The sequence below is a fragment of the Camarhynchus parvulus genome, chromosome 1A, assembly GCF_901933205.1.
Source record: "Camarhynchus parvulus chromosome 1A, STF_HiC, whole genome shotgun sequence".
Lineage (NCBI taxonomy): Eukaryota > Metazoa > Chordata > Aves > Passeriformes > Thraupidae > Camarhynchus > Camarhynchus parvulus.
Window position 1 is genome coordinate 26,040,051 of NC_044586.1, and position 21,503 is coordinate 26,061,553.

The 21,503-nt window shown below is 41.0% G+C and overlaps 2 protein-coding genes across 5 annotated transcripts in view; both read right to left on the reverse strand.

The window, feature by feature from the left end:
* Positions 1–1,011: 1,011 nt before the first annotated feature.
* GAS2L3 (growth arrest specific 2 like 3) lies at positions 1,012–18,437 on the reverse strand. 2 transcript variants are annotated; one of them, XM_030960995.1, is made up of 11 exons: positions 18,353–18,437; positions 15,414–15,575; positions 14,538–14,664; positions 13,154–13,200; positions 12,000–12,168; positions 11,483–11,601; positions 10,637–10,778; positions 8,010–8,073; positions 7,208–7,346; positions 6,261–6,368; positions 1,012–5,552 (listed from the first exon to the last, which is right to left on the reverse strand). In XM_030960995.1, exons 4-11 carry the CDS (start codon positions 13,169–13,171, stop codon positions 4,182–4,184), a joined length of 2,130 nt encoding a protein of 709 aa, XP_030816855.1. In that variant the 5' UTR covers positions 13,172–13,200; positions 14,538–14,664; positions 15,414–15,575; positions 18,353–18,437; the 3' UTR covers positions 1,012–4,181. The 2 variants fall into 2 exon arrangements, with proteins under 2 accessions (XP_030816855.1, XP_030816856.1); XM_030960996.1 differs by having other exon boundaries at positions 15,414–15,466; positions 18,353–18,381.
* Positions 18,438–19,151: 714 nt separating this feature from the next.
* The window catches only part of NR1H4 (nuclear receptor subfamily 1 group H member 4), a 30,720-nt gene continuing 28,368 nt past the window's right edge, over positions 19,152–21,503 (reverse strand). For 2 of the 3 annotated variants that reach the window (XM_030960377.1, XM_030960376.1), the window contains 2 exons: positions 20,825–20,938; positions 19,515–19,753 (listed from right to left, as the gene is read on the reverse strand). In XM_030960377.1, coding sequence (XP_030816237.1) covers positions 19,515–19,753; positions 20,825–20,938 — 353 coding nt within the window. Of the gene's footprint in view, positions 19,754–20,824; positions 20,939–21,503 lie in introns of all 3 variants that reach the window. The other variant, XM_030960374.1, reaches the window with a different exon arrangement.

Consider the following 21,503-nt stretch of genomic DNA (forward strand, 5'->3'; position numbering starts at 1 on the left):
AAGTTTTCAAGAATGTACTTGCACAAAATGAAAGGGTCTTATAGCATTAAATGTCTCTTGCATTACTTATTTCATGCCAAATCTGGATTTTGCTAGCTAAAGGTTTTATTTGAATCAAAGAGAAAAGTTTTGTCTGTGCATTTCTAGAAAAGTTAAGGGGTTTACATTGTCAGAGTAGTCTCTAGAAAATTAACAGACACCGGATGACCCCATAGAACTCACCTAACAGATTTCACTTTCCCTGCAGGGAAAAAGAAAAGGAGCTGCCAAGTTTGATGTTCAAAGTTATGGGTGCTTCAAGTTTTAGAAGGAAAACTGCCCTGAAATTTGCCAGATAGATAGATAGATATGATTAGGATATAAAAAATAGGGTTAGGATACTTACCTGAGAAAATCTTGGACTGCCTTTACATTTTATTGGCCAGCTGTACCAGCATCTCTTTAAAAAAAACAGCTGCAACTAACACCTATGCAGAGCTTGGTCCTGTAGGAACAAGGATGGTAGATGCCACTTGCACATGCTTACTAGACACAGCTGAAGGGGAAGGGTAAGGCTGTGTGATTAGGCACCAGCACCAGACTGCCAGGAACTGAAGACACTTTGGAAGAGCAGACAAAGGCAGGATTTAAAAGAGTTAAAAAAAACAGAATAGGGAAGGGGGAAAAAAGTTTATCAGGTGGTTCCAGCGAGAACACCCAATTCTCCACCCAACAAACCTAACAAAATTTCTGTCATTAATGGCAACAGACAGAGAGATCTTTTGTTGACAAGATATAAGCAGGGAAAATATGGCACACAGATGCTTTATATTCCAAGTAGAGCTGCAGACACAACTTTTTGGTATATCTGGAACTACTTAGGCTCATTCCTAGATGAGGATGCCCCTTCCCCACAATCAGTCACACTGACAACAGGGTCAGAGTAAAAATGTCCTGAACTCCAAACAAAGCAATGGATTAGACTCAGCTATTTATGCCAGAGATGGAATCTACTATTTATGTAGTGGCAGAGGGAAAACATGAGCCTTCTGAAATGCATTCTTTTTCCCTCTCTGCAAAAAGATGTCAGGAGAAGAAACTTGTGCACATAAAAAGGTGCAGTGTATGTTTATTTTAAATAAGTACTCATACAGAGGGTGGAGAATTCAATCAGATTATCGCTCCAAATTATCTTTGCCTCATAAAAGGTAATATAAATTGAAGATTAGACTTGCTATTTGGCAACAATCATTGTAAAAATAGTATCCATTTCCATCAGGAGGTACTTTGTTACACTTTATTCTTGGCTCACCTCATGTTACATGACTATGCAGCTGGCGACTACAATTTCCACAGAAGTTGGATCACGCTCAAATACAGTATTTTTATAATAAAACCAAACAAGTCTACCCACGTGTAACTTTAGATTAGCTTATTAAGGTTTCAACTGTAACAGTATATGCATTTTTATTTCAGTTTTGAACTTTAAAATTCAGTTTATTACATGACATTATATATGACAAAGACGAAGCCATTTGCTTAATTTTCTCTGTAGTTCAGAAAGGCAGAAATTGCCTGAGACCATGATCCAAGAGCCTCAGTGTTTAAACTGATGCTAAGAACTTTGTAAATGGTTTAAAAGGTGCTGTGGGTTGACCCCACTCAGAAGCCAAGTACCTGTGCACTCCCCTCACTCCCCTTATCTCTCCTTCACCCTCAGCAAGATAAGGAGAGTGGAGCAGCAAAAGCAAAACTCACTGGCTGGGATAAAGAGTTTAATGAATGAAGAAAAGATATGAAAAGTAAACCACCAAGTGATGCAAAGGCAATCTTTCACTACTCCCACAGACAGACTGATGCCCAGCCAGCTGGCAAACAACCACCTTAGAAGCCACACAACCTTCACACCCTTCTTTCTCTACCTCTTCCTTCTTTTTGTTGTTGAGGTGATGCTTTATGATATGGAATAGCCCTTTGGCCAGTTCAGGTTGGCCAGTTCCCAGCCATGTCACTCCCAATCTCCTGCCTACTCACTGTGGGGGCAGAGCAGGAAAAAGAAAGACTTGACCCTGGAAGGGTTGTTCAGCAACAGCACAAACAACAGCACGTTACCAACATGGGCTTAGACTTTAATCTAACACACAGCCCCATATGGGATGCTATGAAGAAAGTTAACTCCATCTCTTCCAGACCCATTACAGAAAGAAAACTCCAAGAAGTCAGCTAATCTGCATGAGATATATCACATGTAACTCATCATTTGGAAGCCCAAAAATGAAAAGCAAGCCATCTACTGTAAAATGCTTTCAGCACATGAAGCCATGTGCCAGATTTATCAAACCTGACAGGAAACCACTATAGTCAATACTCTGCCTAACAGTGTAGCAGTGGCTCTGACCAGCGTACATATAAAACAAGCAAGCCCAAGGCCTTCCCCAAACAGACAACATTGGATGGGATCCTATGGGACTTGTGTCCATGTTATCAAAACAGATCTCTTTTCCTCCTACAGTTTGGATACTGGCATCTACTGCTTACACCCAGCAGGTTGTGAACAGTATTGTACAGTAGATATGCATAAATAGAATCATAAATTAAATAAAATAAGCTAACAAGGTGCTCAGAAAAGCAGATCTATGACTCTGCCACATCGCATGAGAACTCAGTTTACGATGTTTGCTTACTCTAGTTCCAGGAAAAAAAAAAAACAACTAAAATAAAACCCCTTAACAACAGAAACTATATATTCCATGGAACTCTTCTCCTTTTAAAAAGACTTCCCAGTTCCACCATGCAGGAGCCTTTATGGCAGTGACATCCACTCCTGCCCATAAATAGACTGGGAATGGAGGGCAGAAGTGATGGTCTGTGGAAACCACCAGTGTGTCTTCGAAGACCTTCAGAGCTCCTCAGAGTCTGGAGGGACAACTGTTCATTAACTCCAAAATAACAAAAACAGCACTACTCCCAAAGACAGTAGTTCTCAATCTACCATGAAGCTCACTTCCCAAGGGTAAAGGTGTTGAGCACCACAGATGTTTAACTCACTAAAAGACTTCAGGAGCTGGGTGTAAACAGTGCATAGCTTTCTGGCACTTTAAGATGTTTAAAGGCAAATGCAGGTTATATTACTATATTCCTCTTTGGGAAACTATTTCTCACCTCCAGAGAGTGATAGAGGAGAGCCAGGAAAAAGGTGTCCACAAACAAAACAAGAAAGGCCCCTGCAGACTAGAGTCCAACAAAAATTAACCCGTAGCACTGAGAAAAGTATTTGGCAATTCAGTCTTACATGCAAAGGCCACTCCTGCAGAGCAGTAAAGCTCTGCTAGAACAGGTCAGTGCTTGCAGCTCAGTGTTGCTGCAGCAGGAGCTGTTTCGGGGCTCCAGCCCAGGAGTAGAAGCTGGTGATGGGCTCCAGCCCAGGGACAAGTGTCTTCCCTAGAACTCAGAAGCAACTCTCCATGCAGCAAGAGCTTTCTAGGAAAGCTAGTCAGGTTTGAACATGGACTAAGCAAAGTTATCTGCCCTGGTTTTAAAGGTAGTATTGTTCACTGGAGAGTTCTGTTCTGAATTTGAGAGGCTAAGGCACAATGAAAGTGAGCAATCAAGGCCATGATTATCAGTGTCCAATTTAAACCAAACCAAGCTCCACTTCCAAGTGAGCTGAAACCACTTTAAGGCATATGGGAGGGAGCACAATGAACACTGATAACAGCATCTGTCAAATCTAAACAGCACTAGAAAATTCTTCTCTTTCCAAAGAACCAGATTTGGGTTCCAGGATACCAGTGAACAAAACCCACAGTTTTGTTTGAGGTATTAGAAATTTTACAGTTGTGCACAGCTCTGTTGCTTGCCACACATCTCAATGCAGATGTGCCAGAACCACCAGAGTTCTGCTGCAAAGCATCAGCCTTAATTCCCCTTTCCTCTCCCACACTTTTTTGCAGCAAGGATATTTGCCATTCCACAGTGCCACACAGCAAGTAAGCTCAGTTCTAAACATATCCAAATAGAAGTTTCTAAACCGCAAAATAAACACAGTTCTTACAGTAAGTTAGGCAGCAAAAGGCAGGTTATACCTAATATTTCATATTAAATGTAGTGTTATTTAGCTTTTTTCCCTTGTCCTCAGTGTAGCAGTTACAAGAGGCCCTTTTGAACAAAACAGAGACTTCCGCAGAAAGTAACAAATTAGTTTACTTTCTGGGCTTTTTAGTCCCTGTCATAACAAAATAGTGATCATCTTGCCTGCTCTTCGTAAGAGGAACTTTTGATGCACCAGATGCTCCTTTTTTATATGCCTGCTCCTTTGGGAGTGCTTTCTTGGCTGCTGGGGTCAAGCTTTTGTTTGTTTGCAAATTTTTGGTTGAATGCTGACCTTTTGTGGAAGGCTGTGCTGGCTTTTTGGTCACTGCTGCTTTGGCTGAAGTTTGAGGAAGCCGTACAACAGACAAAGGTGTGCGTTCAGCAGGTTTGGATAAAGAGGCTCCAACCTGAGGGGGATTACTGGCATTTGGCTGCTTGCTGCCAGCTGATGACACATTTTTGCTTGTAGGTAACAATGGAGGTGGTGACTTTGATGTTTTGCTAACGGCAAGGGAAGGTGCAGAAGCGGAAAGTTTTAGCTCAGAAGCAGTTTTCAAGTTCCTTGCTAGGTTAGAAGTTGTTTGTGGGGCTCTCTGAGGATGCTGAGACCCAGCACCTGAGATGTGAATATCGTTTTCAGGAGGTTTTGCAAGGAGTTGCTGGGAATGTGCAAACTTGGCAACAGTGCGCAGATTTGTAACCGGCAGCCGAGCAGCCCTGGGAGCAGCTGAATTCACCTTTGTTTTAGTGACAGATACAGGTCTGCATTTAGCAGGGACACACTTCTGTTTTGGAGTGGTTGTTCCAGCTGTCCCAGACAAGAGAGACGGTTGTTTTTTAGAGGGTGAGGGGGCACGATGGAGTGCTGGTGCTGGGGAGCCCCGAGGCAGGGCAAATTTCACCTTGGTATCATCAGGGGACCGAATACGTTTGCGCAACGTTTCAGAGGGAGCAGGAGCTGTTCTTGTTCCTGCACGTGAAGAACTTTTGCTTCCAGGCTGTGAAGGAGCAGAAGCTGGTGAGTTGCATGCAGGAGACTCCAGTTTCTTTGAGGTGCCAGCTAATGGTTTGAAAGGAGACTGCACACCTATTGCTGAGGACCCTTGTAATTTGGACCTGACTGTGGATGATTTGGCAGTGGAAGATGGGGTCACTCTGGGTGATGCCAGGGCAGGGGACTGAGGACGTTTAGCTAAAGTCTTCTTGGCACTGGCCCCAAGACCTAAAACAGGAGCAGGAGGTTTTGATGGCTGCTTTTGAAACATATTGACAGCTGACATTGGATTCATAAGAGGAGGCTCCTGATTTCTAGCTGACAAGCTGGGGACACTATCACTGGTGACCCCTTTCTGAAATGCCAGGATTTTTTGTTCCAGAGTTGCAAACTGAAGCACTCGGCATGGATCATATTTGAGCAGAAAACCTTGAAGAGTGTCCCAGCCTCCACCAACACGTACCATCACATGCTTGCCATGTAGCATCTGAGAATGGGGAAGAAGGAGGGGGAGCAGAAGAACAAGAGAAATTCTTGTTTTATTTTTCTTCATCTTACATTGCCACCTATTGAAATTGACTAAAAATAGCACTTCCTTTCTTACAGAGAAACATTTTAAAACAGAAATTATGTTATAAACAAGGATTTGCTTCCCAATTATTTTATTAGATAGCTTCTCCTGCACAGGTAGTATTTCTGTGTCAGAAAATAATGGAAACATCTTTACAGAAGACATTTTAACCATTCTGTAGGAATCTTTGCTTAGTGTATGGAGTTCTGGGCATGGGTTGAATTTAAATTACGTCCTTGCAACACAAATTCTTATGATTGCTGATGAGAGTACTCAACAACCCCGAAATTATAAACCCCAAGAATCTAGATTTTGAACAAGCAACACTCTTAGGATATTCTATGTCATTATCCTTATTTATGTTGCAAGTCATTACTGAAATTTTAGAGACACCACAGAGAAACATTATCTTAGTTTACTGTGGTTGTAAAATCAATGTTTGTGGATCGGAGATCTAAAGAATGGAGTAATTACACCTATTTAGAATAAGGGATTGAATGTCAAGTTGTCCCAACCTAAATAATTCTGTAATTCTAAAACAACTCCACAAAAATGAGGTATTTCACTTAAAACCATTTCTCTCCGCAAAATAAATATAAATTGGAGTTCTAAAAAACTACTTACTCTTATGAAGAGTATTTTATCTCCCAGCCTATAACGTCCCTCTGACAAGTATTCAATTGAAAATCGATGGGAACAACTGCAGGGAGGATCTTCTGCTATATGTTTTACCTAGTTATTAAATTGAAAGCATTTGTTAGTATTTTGACAGAAGCACAAGTTTAACCATCTATTGAGTTAATCTTCTGTTAATATGGAAGACCCAAGAAGGAAACAACTGAAAAAAGGGGAAAAGGAGTCCCCAAAGAAATGCTGAGTTAGAGAAGATCTGCCTCTAAGAGCCGCTTAGAAAAGCAACAACCTGGAAGGGTGCGATTATTGCCAAGAAGGAGAAATAGTGAGTTTTCAGAGAAAGTAAGGGCCTGGTGGCTGACATTCCCAAAGAAACAGAGTTTTTACATTACAACACAGAGGACCTTTAAAACAAAAGAATTTTTAAGCAAAATAGGAAAATTGTTCATCATTTCCTCTGGATCAGTTTACAAGTTGTACAAATAATTTCCTTTTCTGGATACATATTCATTTCCAATTGGTACAGCTACAGACATTTGACTTTAAACTCTTCTTTCAAAAGATTTTCATCAAAGCCTACTTTAACAGCTGATGAAGTTTTACGAAAAGATCAAATTGAAGAGCAACATTCATTGCAGTCATAGAATAGCGACACCAGAAAAACTGAATGAGAGCATTTCTTATACTCAAAGAAGCAAGGAAAAGGAAGAGGGGAAAGGAAATCAATGTAGGTTCTATGCACTCCAAAACATATAGAACAGCGTTTTAGTTACATTTTCAAAACAAAACAAAAAAAATGATAAAAAGATACCCTTCTGTTTGAGGAGGCTCACACATATTAGATGAAAACCAGCCTGTCCTTACTAAGCTGGATCATACAAGTTCATAACTAAGAGTTTAATTTAAAGCCCATATCACATTAAGCAAGTAGCACTTACTGCCTCATGTAGCTCCCCATGGTGACAACATGACTTTGGTGTGCTAAGAGGTGATGGTGGCCCAGAGGTCATCAGCAGGGTTTCTTCTAGCTCAATTTCCTTCTCTAGTTTTACAAGTACAGGAGGTTCAACTCCATACCTCAAATACCAAAGCAGAGTGTTTAATTACTTATTTACTAAAGAAAACAAAAAGAAATTGATGATAACAAACTTGCAAAATTATAAGTGGCTTGACAGACAAGGACATCTGAATCAATCAGAGGAGTAATTGCCTTAATAATCCAAGAGAAGGACCATCTCTGAGTTTCTAGCAGAAGTCCTTCCTAAGGTAGCCTTGGTGTTACCAGAGGATGCAGTAAAAACACTGCCAAAATTACACAGTTGAGGTCACATCCAATTTAGACTATCTTAAATCTTCCAGCTCTGCACTATAAATAAAGCCTACATTTAGATAATAAAGAGATACCTTCCAAAAAGTGGAAAAATTGTAACCCTTAAAATTGTACTTAATCGTACTCAGTGAACTCTTCCAAGAAGTACATATTATCTATAAGATGAATGTATAACTTAAACACACAGCTATAGAAACCAGCATGGAACAGCACCTCTCCAAGGAAAGAGTCCAATAAATATTTGAAAAAACATTCACATTGTATGATGGTCCTAGAAAAGCTACTCATTACTTTTTGCACAGAATTAACATCACTTGACAGCTGCAAATAATGTCCTATCTTTGTCCTAGCTTTTACTTAGTAGGATGTGCCCTTCAATTTCTTGTTGGGAGCATGTGTGGATCACCTACCCGGATACAATGCGTCCAATTTCCAGCAGACAAAGATACACTTGTCTTGGATCCTTGTGCAACACTAAAAGGGAAGAGAATAAATAGGAGTTGTAGTTCGTATTTATTGCAGGAGGCCTATGCAATTTGGTACAGCCAAGAGAAGGGAAGATGAGGCATCCATGACTATAAATTTCCCATCATCCTACTCAGAGGCAAGGTACATTATCATTGACAATGCACTACGTGCTTTACAACTCTAATTTTCTATTCCATAAAATCTTTAAACCCATCCTGGCACTCCTGAAACCACTCTTCCTCCTAAGAGAAATATGTTTTATAATCTTCTTTCTTGATGAGAACAGGAAAGAAAGAGATGTGAATGCTTCCCATTCCCTACTCCCAAATGCAATATCACAGTCTTAAACATGAAGAGCACTTAACCATGACAAAAAGGAAAATACACAGATCTGTTCATGCTCATGCCAATAGACACAGCTAGGTACATGCATGGAGGTTATCTACAAGAAGATACACTGCAAAGGCCCCAGCAAACAAGAGGATGGCTACACAGCCAGGCAGCCTGAGTGGTTTTAAACCTCTGCTGGGAAAGAACAATCTGGGTGACTGTTACCAGTTCAGTAAGCAACAGATCTGTTCTTATCACTGCTTCAAAAGTGCCAGCTCTATATTTACAGATGAAATCCAACATCCCTCTGATATCAATTTGATATTTGAAATGCCTTTGCTTTAAATGTTTCCTAAAGTATAATCCAAGTATGAAGTCAGATTTTATGATGATGTTTATATCATCTACTCCAGCTTCTAAGTCTGCTTTTTAAAAGATCTGATTACAAAGGGTAAATCTAGAATAGAAAGTTGACAAAGCCATAATCTAAAGCTACTTTTAGAGGCCAATTAATCTCTTTTTTAGCGTATGTGCATATGTGTGTGTGTGTGTATTAGCCAGCTGTAACAAAAGTGTTTTAATTTGCTTGAGTCCAAAAGGGAAAAATCCAAACACATCCCTAGCAAAGATCAAGACATTTGTTTTGGCTTGATGTCAAAGGGCACCCCATGATGCCTACTCTTCATTTCTGCTGTCTCAGGAGCCTCTTGATTTATTTCCTTCCCAATCATCTACACTTTTCAGGAGGTGCTGCTATATGTCCCTGATGGGAAAAAGACAATTTTGTCACATTATCCTTCCCCTGTTTCATTCATGAAGAATGGCTTCAAAGTCTGATGAAAAACATCAGTGGAAAGAATGTTTCATCTAGGAGGCTGCAAGTCTGCTCATTTCAACTGCCAAAAAGGCTCACAGAAGATATTTATGACACAAAGCAAGCCTGTGTCAAGAGTTACAGACTTCAAAACACTTCTTTGCAATGAGTGAAAGCCACAGCACTAGGAAATCATGTCTGCTTATCACAGGGAAGCTAAACAGGTTCTAGTTACCTGTCCACTTACAGGAACTAACATGTTTAAGCAATACAATTCATACAAGGAACTAAAAAAAAATTAAAATATTCTTGTAACTCAGTTCTACTCTGTATTTCCTGGCACTGAAGAAAGATACACTCACTAGTTAATCAAAATGAAATATGTAAATGATGGAGTTTTCTCAACTGTTTTAAAAGATGACTTATCCAGTAGAGATGCATGGGCAGTCCAGCCAGTATGTAAATAGCATTTAATTAACATTAATGCTAATTAATAGCATTAATGGAACAAAGACTTTGAAATACAGTAAATATTATGACAATTTCATACAATTACTGAAAACAAAGATAGTTCTCAGTTTTTTGCTAATCTGCTGACAGGCAGATATTTTGCTTACTAAAAAAAAAAACCCAAACAACAAAAAACAGAATTTGGCTTGTCAAAGAAAGTTTTGTATTAATTCATTTTTACTGACATAATAGCTAGTAGAAGAGCATTTCCTTATTTATTATGTGATGAAAGTACAATCCTCTTAACTAGCAGACAAAAAAATTTTATTCCATCGTGCCAATCTAGAAGATGCTATACAGCACCAGTTGTGCACTGGTTCAGGCATGCTCATAGTTGGTAATATTTATTTTTATAGCTATCTTACTAAATGGGAAAATACAAATGGTTTAGAGTAATGTTGTGTCCTGAAGTAAATGTTAATTACCAACAGGCTGTTGCCACTTCACACACAATGCCCTGATGTTGTTACCAAATTTAACCATATTGAATGTATTATTCTGAGGGATTTTTGCAAGAAGAATGAGCTGTAATGCCAAATAAAGGACCTTATTGTGAGTTGACCCCATGGCCCTGTGGTCTTCCCACACACAGAAAGTGAAACCACACTTTTCTCCTGTTTCTCAGTAGTTCTTTTTACTGAAGAAAAACACAGTATTTTGTTGCACAGCTCTCAGTCCCCACTTCATCCCACACAGTAACTTTCAAAAGTTTGGAAAAGCATTTTGCAAGTTATATTAGTCACTGAACTGATTTTTCAATGCTTGTACTTGGACACTGCCTTAAAATAAATAAGAGCTTGCACGACACATGCAGAGTCAAGAGAAAAAGTTCAAAAGTCTGTAACAAGGCATCTCCCTGACCAGGTAGTGATTCACACAGAGATCAAAGCAAATCTTACAAAAAGAGAGAGTTACCTAAGCCTTCGGATTCAAAGAGGTATGTCTCATCAACTCCAATGGCTCTACACCAGTTAAGAAAGTTGGCTGTATTATCTCTGGCAAAAAAAGATCCTGATGGAGCATCCTTCTTACATGGAACTTTTCTCATAGGAAAATTCTGGCAAGGGAAGAAAACAAAAAGTACATTGTACACATCAACATTGCCAACAGATTTCAAAGCATATTTACAAAGGAAAATACACCCTAAATTCAGAGTATAGAAACAGTTGTAACTATTTTGTGTTCACCTCACTATGCATTCCATGAAAAAAGCTACACTAATATAGAAGGCATTCTACTTTATCATTGTGAATAGTCACTGAGTGAACTGTCCTTAGTTCTGCAGCCTTTGTACTCCAAAGTAACAGAGACTTGCTTGAGATTCACATTTCAACTAAGCACTGCCTCTCAATGGAAACACTGCAGCCCATCTGCAGGTCTGGATACTTTTATGCTGACCTGTACACCCGAGTTCAGCCACCACTTTCTGGCATAAAACATACCACCAACTGCCAATGGATATCTTAGTAACAACCCATATTGGTGTCAGGGGAACAAACTCCAGACTTGGACTAGATCTTCCTCTGGCAAGATTTTTACTGAAATCAAATCAAGAACCTAGTAAAGACCTTAGGGTGTGATTAACAAAGCAAGCAATTTATTGGATGAGTTTATCCATCTATAAAGCCACTTTGTTGTTAATCAGTCTCTGGATACACAGCATACAAAACACTTCTTTGGGAAGCCTCACTCACCTGCTTTCCCTGTAACTACTACTTGAAATTTAGGACCTTGTATTTAAAAAATCATTATTCAACTCACCCTTAAGTTATTTGTGCTACAACATTTTTTAACTGTGTTTTGAAGAACACCAATCAATTGGCAAAGCAGTACCCCATTATCAAGTTCTTCTAGCAGCTGTTCTGCTTTAACTTCCATTCCTTTAAGAAAAAGAAGATCAATATTACAGTTACTCCACGGAAGGTAAAGAAGTTTCATATGAACTTACAGACAACTCAAACAGCATTCCAGTGTTAAAGACTGGAAGAAAAACAGAAGAAATATATTAGTAAAATAAAATAAAATATTTAGTTCAATCAGATTTTAATTACACGAAAAAGATTCATAAATATAAATTAGAATTATTAATTGTGCAACCCTTAAGAGGTGGCAGCTAATAAAACTGAAATCAAAGCATGTGTTTTAATGCAATTCTCCCAGCCATTCAAACTCAAATACACCAGCTCTTTATAGTACTACAGATATTACACGTCAGTGCTGACTAGAATATTGCAAGTGCTTTGAAATTCATGAGAGAGTGATTTATTTTTAAGCTCACCCATCAAGCCAGACAGCCAAATGGAGAGATCTTCCTGCATGGGCACCAAAGTGGCCTCGTGTCTCACAGATATCCATTGGTCATAGAGGCACACATCTGCCAGACCCGGCCCGTGCCTCGGAGTCAGGGGACTCCGGGGACTCAAGGGAAGCTCATCTCCAAACCACACCTGCAGAGGAGTCCAGTAAGTGGAAGACAGGAGGTTCTAATATTTGCAGTCAGATGACAAAAACTTGTGCTTCTGAATTAGACTGAAGAACTATTATTCAAAGAATGTTCACTTCCCTTTCAACAGATATGGCAAACCAACAGAGCAATCAAATGGTTCTGCTCTTGTTAGTAACCCCTGCATCAATATACCACTGCATTCCTTCTCTTGACTCCCTTGGATTTAAAATTACATACTTGCCTGAATATAGAATAAAAACAACATGCATTAAATGCTTTGGGTTTTTTAAACTCAGCCTATTTTAAGTCACGAAATCAGCAAATTATCGTATAATTTATTACTGACTGCTGATTTCTTAATCAAATGTTTTAGAGCCATTTTGTGCTTAAATCATTAAAAATGATATCATCAAAAGAGGAAATGCTTCCATGCAAGGATGTAACACATTTCTTGAACACAAATACTTAGCATTTCTCTTCAGAACTGTATATATTGTAAATGAAAGGTAATTTACGCTTCAAGAAAAGGATCACACTGAAATTTTGTGAAGAAAAATTTCCAGATTTTTTTCTGAATAATTTTTGACTGAATAATACCAGAATCGTTCTGGTATTCTTAACTATTTTCCTTCAGTTCAGTGTGAATGTAAAATACATTTATTTATTTATACTTAAGTGATTAATTAGAATAAAAGGTTACTAAAAAAGCACTTCTTAATCATGATGGAAATTTTTCAATAATCTCAGGCTTTGACTTCAAAACCTTAGCTAACAGCAATAAGAAGTGAAAGGGTCATCTATCTGATAATAACAGTGGGTTATCCTTGTCACATTGCTTCTTGTAAAAGGGGAAAACAACTACTTTTTTTTAAATCAGAGGTAACTGGGGAATCTAGTATTTTATCTGCTTCAGGGTAAACTTTTGTATTAAAAAGAGAAAGTATTATACATTTATACAGGATTTAAACACTTCAAAAGGCATTTACCTGAACTGCATTCTGCATGGTCACCTGCTTTACATTAGTTTCTCCTCCTGGGGAAAAATAAAAGATTTTTATTACAGTCTCTCCTGCTTTCATGAAAATCCTGAGGAAAAACCCATCAGTGCTGTTTTGGAAAAATAAGAATGAGTCTAATAGGAAGGGAAGGGAAAAGAGGGAAATATCTTAGTAGCTAAAGTTTTGATCCAGTACTCAGTCAAATTCAGTTCTCTGCCCTTCGATAAAAATGTAGTTATTACAGCAAAAGTGGCAAATAACTTTGTATGCATAAACAATGCTCCAAAGTTGGCAAGATTTTTAGGAGCTGTATGACATTTATTTTGTCAAAGAGTAATGCACATTCAAAGCATTCTTGGATTTAACGCTGTTGGCTCTGATTTTTCCTTCCAAGTTATCACAAGTGTATCTCATACATGTGTGCAGACAGATATATGCATACTGAGTTGACATTAAATACTTGGAATACCATGAAAACCTTAAAGCAAAGAAATAATTTTGACAAATAAGATTTTCTCTAACAGAATCATAGAACGGTGAGCCTTGGAAGGAATCTTAAAGATCATCAAGTTCTAGCATAGACATGTGAGAGAAATCAATGTTTTTATAAATCTCTGTTGCAACTGTGACTTTGCAGACAGCACGCATGCACTAAGTTTTCAACAGAATGCTGCAAACTATTGCAGCAACATAGTTAGCAGTACAAATCCCTGGCAAAAGGAACATTAAGGAAACTATAGATACAATCCAGTCAATGCTTTCTCTCCTGAAGCCCACATTTTATTTTCCAGCAATACTTTCAACCATGGGAAAATCCAGCACAAGCTCTACACTGGGCTAAAGATTAGTAAGTCTTTCCTTGGAGGCTCCAGGTCTAAGGATGTGCAGCATTGCCAGGTTAGCTGCATGCATGTGTACAGAGGGTATTTCTCTATAATCGTTTTCCAGTGGTATTTTACAATGTCAAAAAGTTCCTATCTGCATCTTGAAACCTGTTAAAAACTTACTTGCTCTGTTACTCAATAGCTGCAATAAAATATCATCTTACTGGTTAAACTGAAAACCAGACTGCTGACACTATTAGACATTTTTGACTCATCTGTTTTCATTTAAAATTAGGTATTTTTCCTCTCCTGTCCCAGATATTTAGGCTTTTTATGTAGATGGCATCTTCCCTCCTGCACAACCTGGCCTTCCTATGACAAAAGACTGAACCACCCATCACAGAAAACACAATTCTCATAAAAATTCTCACCTTTCATCCTACATAGAAAGCAGAATGGTGTCATTTTCTCCCCTTTGCTCCTTCCCACTGCCTTAAACCTCACAGACTATATGGGACCACACATATCAGGCATTTCAAAAAACTTACCTCTATGACTGGCAAATGAGCAACCAGTTTGGTTTCAGGTGAAGACACTTCCTTGTACCAGGACTGCTAGCACTTCTCAGACCTTATCAGAGACACTCCAGTGATATCTTTCCCCTTCCTTTTATTTCTAGGGAAGAAAAAAAAAAAGAAGAAAGGGACATCCTCTCCTTGATGTCATTTTTCCTTCTATGAATGAACAAGAGAAGGGAAGGGTATATACCAAGCATTACTAATGAGCATGTTATGCTTCCCACAGCTTTGTCCAGGGGAATACGTTTTCCTTTGGCATAAGAAAGCTATTGTCCTAAGAGAAGCTCAATAAGAGGCTTCATTGATTAAAAAAAATAAATAAAACAACAGCAGAACAGCCAGTAGAGAAGCTGGTCTCATTAAAATAAGGAGTTCCATATAGGCTAACAAGAGCTCTAGCATATTAACTGCCAAGGGAAAACAAAGAACAGCCTAATTCACAGGGAGCACTCAAAACATGAACAAAGCAAAATATTCACACTGCAGCTATCACAGGAATGCTCAGTATCTGCAGTTTTGTGGCATGCCTAACAAAAACTAGTCTTGACAAAAAAAAAAAGAGAGGAGATTGAGGAAAATAGTGGCACTTGAACTTCAAGGGCCTGCTCTTCTAAAACAAGTTATTTTGTAAGCCCATATGTCAGAGCTCCCTAGAAAGCCAAAAGGCTTCACTTATTATCAGGGCATCTGAAAAACACTTAACAAAAACCCCCTCTGATGATGCGAGCTACAGTACATGAATTTTGAGTTGAAAAGTAATGCAGTAACAATTGCCTATTTCCAGATGCCAAACTGTTCAGCTCAGAGACTGCAGGGAATACAGATTAATGGAGCCTTATCACTTACTGCAAGAGGCATGGGATGAGAAGACCCAGATCTGCCACCTTCAAGTAGTCAGCCTGTAAATGTGCAGAAGGTGCTGTGGTGAGGTGAATACCGCAGTACCAGGCAGAGTCATAACCAAATCTGACTTCTTCTAAAACCAGTTGGGTTCCCTGCATCAAAAAGCTGTACATAATGAATGAAGTAAGTATCTGATACTGAATTTTGGCAGCTCCAGATAGGACTGCATCAGCTTCTACCCATGCCAGTTTTATCAGCTCTCATTCAACAGGCATTTGGTGTTCTGACACTGAAGTCTGTGAAAGAAAGGAGCTCAGAATAAAAGTACACTGTAACACATCCCCCACACAGCTTCAGGCCGTGCCATCATCATTTCCAGGCAGACCTTGATACCCTCAAGGTCCCTTGGGACAGAAGACTGGATAAGCCCATCACAGTAGAAACAATTCTTGTAATATTTCTTCCTCTTCCTCCTACTGTTTCTGGTGCTGTTTCTTCTCCATTTTCCCCTCCCCGCTTCACCCCTTAAAACAAGGAAAACACCAGAAACATGAGCTTTTGCCAACCAGGGGGCAACCAGCCCAGTTCCAAGCTCAGTAAGCATAGAGATCCCCCACCACCAACCCCACTTTCAGAAAACCCGTCATTTTTGCTGGTACTTCTGCTGCCAATGGCTCGAAGGAGAGGAGCTGTCACCCAGCCACACCTTACAGCTGGATCAGTCGAGAGACACTGATTTACTGAGAGACAGGTGGTCAGCCACAAATGATACACCAGGAGAGGCAAGAATTGCCTTCAGCTGGTTGAGTGCCAAACCTCCAGTGAAGGACTAGAGCTATGGATCAACACCGGGTAAGAGAGACGAGAAAAACATGCCTATCTATTGACACGTGGCATAGGGACAGGCATTCCTCAGGAAAGGGGGTGCAGACACACCCTGGACATGACCCACACAGACTTACGAGACCACAGTTTGCCTCTGCTCTCCACAGAGATGCCCAGCACTTTGCCCCCAGACACTCCGAGAAACAGCAGAGTCAGCAAATACTAAAGCACTTGACACAATACTTCAGGGTGTTAACACGTGCTCTTAGATACTCCATGAGATAGCCTGCTTAGGATCAGCTGTATCAGGATTTATAGATCACTCAGTGGGCCCCAACCAGCAAGACATGCTACAGTAATTACAATCCATTCTGTAGCACAAGATGAACCGAGTCCAAATCCCATTTTACTTGACTGAACAGCTTACATGTAAACAAACAAGCAAACAAAATCCACAACCCTACAGATAGCTAAAACATTGATGAAGCAGCCATTGACCTAGCTTAAGCGGAACCTAAAGGGATTCACTGGCTCATTAAACTGCCTGCTGTTAACAGGCTCATTAAGAAAACACTTGGGTAGAAACGCTTCTACATCTTCACCCTATATTTAAGATATATAACATCATCTTCTACTCTATCAACACCCAAAGGTAGTCACAACAGTCTAACCCAGATCAACTGGCTTAGTCTTGACAGTACCTACTGAAACACATGTTTATAAACAGACCAAAATGAAAGAAGCTGTCATGTCAGTATCTGTTGAAACCTACCACAGGATAGTCAAGATTTTTTTTACAGACACATCTACCAACATGCAAAAGAAAAGGGGTAGGCACAAGAGACTGAACGGAGCGCTACTCCATCACTACAGCAATTTCAGAGCCTTTTTGTTGCGTTACTGAGTCAGCAGGAGCTCTGCTTCCCTGGGGAGGCCTCAGAGGCATGAAAGAGAAAGAACCAGACTGGTCAGTCCGAGGTGATGGGCTTTAAGGCGGCAGCCAACTGCTTACATTAAAGCACACTGACTGTTCTCCCCAAAGACTGCCTCTCCTCACCTGTCCATGAAGTGCACACAAGCAGAGGCAGTGAGCACACTCTCCCCTACCAAATGGCAACAAAGGGCCTGGGTACACCTGTCAGAGCAGAGAAACCCACTTGAAATCAGGGAGGAGCACTTCGTCTCACCAGCTGCCATCTCCGCAGGAGACATGCAGACGGCTGCTTTCCCACAGGAGCATCCAGTTTGGGCAGAGGCTGGTTAACACCAGACACACTGCCCCTGCTGCTCCCTCACATACACAGGCAAGTTCTTCTCTCCCTCCCATTTCTAACCCACACTTCTTCCAGCAAAGCATTTTTCGATGCCCATTTAGCAGGCTGCTGGCTGGCCACAGCCAGGAGTAGTTTATTATGACTTAAATATAGAATCGTCTATTATTCTGAAAGATCCACCCGGTACAATTTCAAATGCATAGGCCCGTTAGGCCTTATAGCTCCCAAAGGAATACATGCACTTTTTCCCATGTCTTGATCTGATACCATGCCAAAGGTGACACACAGCATCCCTGGAACACGGCCAGCTTTTGGGCAAAGAAAGGAGCCAGACGCTTTTCGGCTTATTAAGCAATATGAATGAGTGTTTTAGCCAAGAGCACTGGGACAAATTTCCTACAGAAACAGCACTGCATCCTCAAACGCCTGCGTGGCGCACAGGAGAGACTGGTTGGAAGGCGGTTATGCAAAAACTCTCCCCTCTCCCTTCCCCAGGGTAAGTTTCGAGGCACTTCCCTTCTGACATCCGTGACAGAGACGCTGGATGCATGGCTGCCCCTGGACGTGTGACCGAGCCGATGGCAGCGAGCGGCTCCGCCCAGCACGGGGCTCTGCCGGGGCTCCCCGACACGCGGGACTCTCAGCGCCTTCCCAGCGCTGCCCCTGCAGCTCAGGACCCCCCGAGCGCCGCCGCTACGGAGCTGCGCGCCCGGCCCCTCAGCCCGCCTCAGCGCCCCGCTCCCCGCCGGAACCGGACCCGCTGCCCCTCAGCGCCCCGCATCTCCCCCGCGGGCCGGGGCCGGGCCGCCGCCACCCCCCGGTGCGGGCTGCCGTCACACCCACCGCTCTGCCGCGCCGTGCTTTACTCTGCCGTGCCGTCCTGTCCCGTGCTGTGCTGTTCCGCGGTCTCACGGCGCAGCGGGCGCCGCCGCGCCGGCCGCTCCTTTCGAAAGCGCCAATCGGCGCCGGGGGCGGGGCCGTGCCCGCCGCACCTGGCCCGGAGCCGCGGCACCGCCCCGCTCCCGGGACAGCGGCCGCGGGCTGGGTCACGGCCCCCGGGCTGGGACACGGCCCCCGGGCTGGGACAGCGCCTTCGGGCTGGGACACGGCCCGCCTGCAGCCCCGGGCGCTGGGAGCCGAAGGGCCCCCGGCAGCCGGCGTTCAGCCCGCAGCGCTCGGCACAGCGCTGCCCCCGCCACTGGGAGCGGAGCCCGGCACGAAGAGTCCCCCCGACCCTGCCTGCAGCCCCCGGCGGCATCCGCAACTCCGCGCACAGCATCCAGATACGCTTACCTGTCCCAGGGATGCTGCCGATGGTATTTCTGAGAGCTATTAAACACCAGCAGTCAAAGTCATAAAGCAAAATAACCTGTGACACACTTTGACAAAGTGAAGATACGCTATAATTTTTACTTCGAAATAATAAAGCAATTGAAGTTACATGTTATAGCATTAAAAGAGTTTTTGTGTGTATGTGGTTTTTCTCCATTACATAATTTTTCATCTTGTGAAGAAAGAGCATCTTGCAAACCTTAACATGAACACATTTCAGAGTTGAACAGCAAATTACTATGGCATTAACCATTTCAGCTGGTTTATTACTGTAACAATCTGGAATATATTCTTTGTCAGAGGTAAAGAACAAAAAAACACTGCAATGAAAAACTATGAATGGAAACTTGCATTTCCCCATTTCCTTACAGAGGAACAGTTACTGCAACAGCTTAATTGCAGTAGGAATTAATTGGGTTCCTCTGAAGAGCAGGTGGGCTCTTCCTGGTCAGAGGGTATAAATACAGAAAAAGTTATACTCAAATGTGAGGATCTGATAGCTATACAATATTCTGTGTATAGTGGACAAAATGACTTTTATGAATCCATGGCATGTTTCTATAAAAATGCAGTAAAGAAAATATAACGCACAGTGGGAACTTCTCTATGAAAATAAGTGCTATGTGGTCCTTTAAAAAGATATTTCTCCTAAGATAAAATAAAGAAGCATCCATCACTGCACATCCCAGATCTCACAGAGAAGAGGTGTGAATTTGTGATCATTCACTCTCCATGACATCAGCATCTCTGCATGATGATGGTTAAATGTCCGTAATTCTGTGAGACGGCCCAGAAGGCATGCAAAATGTTGAGGGTTATCTGGGTGGTGAAGTTTGCAGATTTTTTGTAGAATATCCAGCAGTGGTTCTTGAAGCCTTTCCACAGAATCTCTGTCCTTTATGTATTGTCGATCTGATTATGGTTTTAAAGAAAAGAAGTGATTAGCAAATATATGCTCTGATACATTGCAAATATTTACACTGATAGTTCAAATAAAAATATTCAAATATTTACACTGGCCACTGATGTTCATACCTTCAAAGAACATTTATTTTCAAATTAATATGAAATGAAAATGTTTAATGCTCTACTTTTGCATAAACTTAGGGTTTTCATGTAAGCTTCCCACTTCTAGCTAGAGAAAATTTTTAACCTTCTTAAAAACTGAACTGTTTTAACTCTGCAGCATTTCACTGGAGTTCTGTCATCATCCCTCCATACTCTGGTTCTGCACCAGAGTATGTCGTGCAATGCATTTCAAAAACTGAGCAACACCCTAAGTTCTTGGAGGTGTAGTACTCCTGGGGAATTTAGCCAGAAGAGAAGAGTGTAAAAGCAGGTCACGAGGGTGAAATCAAACATCTTCATCCTCCGATTAAATTTCCTTGCTAGAAAATACATGTATTTTTATTTTGTTCATGTGGAAACGTGTTTGGATACTCGGATTGGGAGGAAAAGAGAAGGATGGGATTTTTGGTGTAAAAAAATTTCCTGAGACACAGTAACTCAAAGAGTGATGGAAATGCTTCACCTTCCCATCTTTCATGAAATCTGGTTTGGAAACCTCCCAATAAAGTCTGAAGACCTCCGCTGCCATACTCTAAGTTATTCTAAGTTATAGGGTTTCCCAATTTCCCTTTAAAATAAATAGCATTCCACAGTGGTCAGTGGCAATGTGCATGTAGCCACATCTGGGCTTTTCTGAAGGAAGAAGTCTGTTTTGCTAAGCAGTGAAGAGATACCCATAATTTTTAAAAGCATGTTAATTAAGCAGTTTCTTCCTTGTATTCAAAACCAAATAGCATAGCAGGACATTTGGAGTTTGTATTTCTGTGTTTTTTTTCTGGTTTAACAACTGAATATACAGAATGAGCATGCACATTGACTTACTCCATGCAGAATGTAAGTTTTTACAAATCTCATGTCTGCTCCTCATGCTTTCTTTCCACAACCGCTAATATTTAATTCTGGATGAGAAGTTACCTGGAGACAGGATAACTATGGCTGTGAGCAGTGCATATTCTTCCTGTGTCATCTTCAGCTCTCCAATGCTTTTATAAAAATTAAACATGGGAGTTATGAATTCATCTGAGATACCTGTGAGAATGAAAAAAGTTATAGTATGTCTTAATTATTGAAGCACTCTGGTTTATTGCTACACAGCAATTATTTCATATTTCATATTGACTGTCTTGGTGGGAGAAATCTACTACAGAAATCATGATGCAAGACAATTAGTTACAGAAGTGCAAGCACATCCTTGTTTTCCAGAGCAAACTAGACACAGGCAAACACTGTTAATTTCTTTTTGCATAGTTTCAAAGTCTTTTTTTCAAACAATTCATTTCACTCTGCAGATTTGTCCATCTGGATCTTCAGGACAAGTCTCATAGGTGGTTTCCTGTCTGCTGATAATCCTCTTTGCGAAGCAGATCCTGTGTTCCCTGTCTCTGCATTAGTTATGTGGAAACCTCTCAGGGCGTATGGTTTAATTCCAGCCCAACTCTACAGCCAACTGCCTTGGGCAGTTGCTTCAGTTGTCTCCATAAAGACACTTAATTACTCCTATTATTTAGCCTGAAACTTTCATTAAGTCTAGGATTACCTGCAGTCCAAGATCAACCTGCTTGCAACTACTACTACCTTAAAGCATAAAATAATG

What these genes read in the sequence shown, in the direction of transcription:
- GAS2L3 (XM_030960995.1), bottom strand. An exon ending in ATGGGGAGCTACATGAGGCA is followed by an intron (nt 6,369 to 7,207) that starts GTAAGTGCTACT and finishes TTTAATAACTAG; the next exon opens with GTAAAACATATAGCAGAAGA. An exon ending in ATAAAATACTCTTCATAAGA is followed by an intron (nt 5,553 to 6,260) that starts GTAAGTAGTTTT and finishes CCCCATTCTCAG; the next exon opens with ATGCTACATGGCAAGCATGT.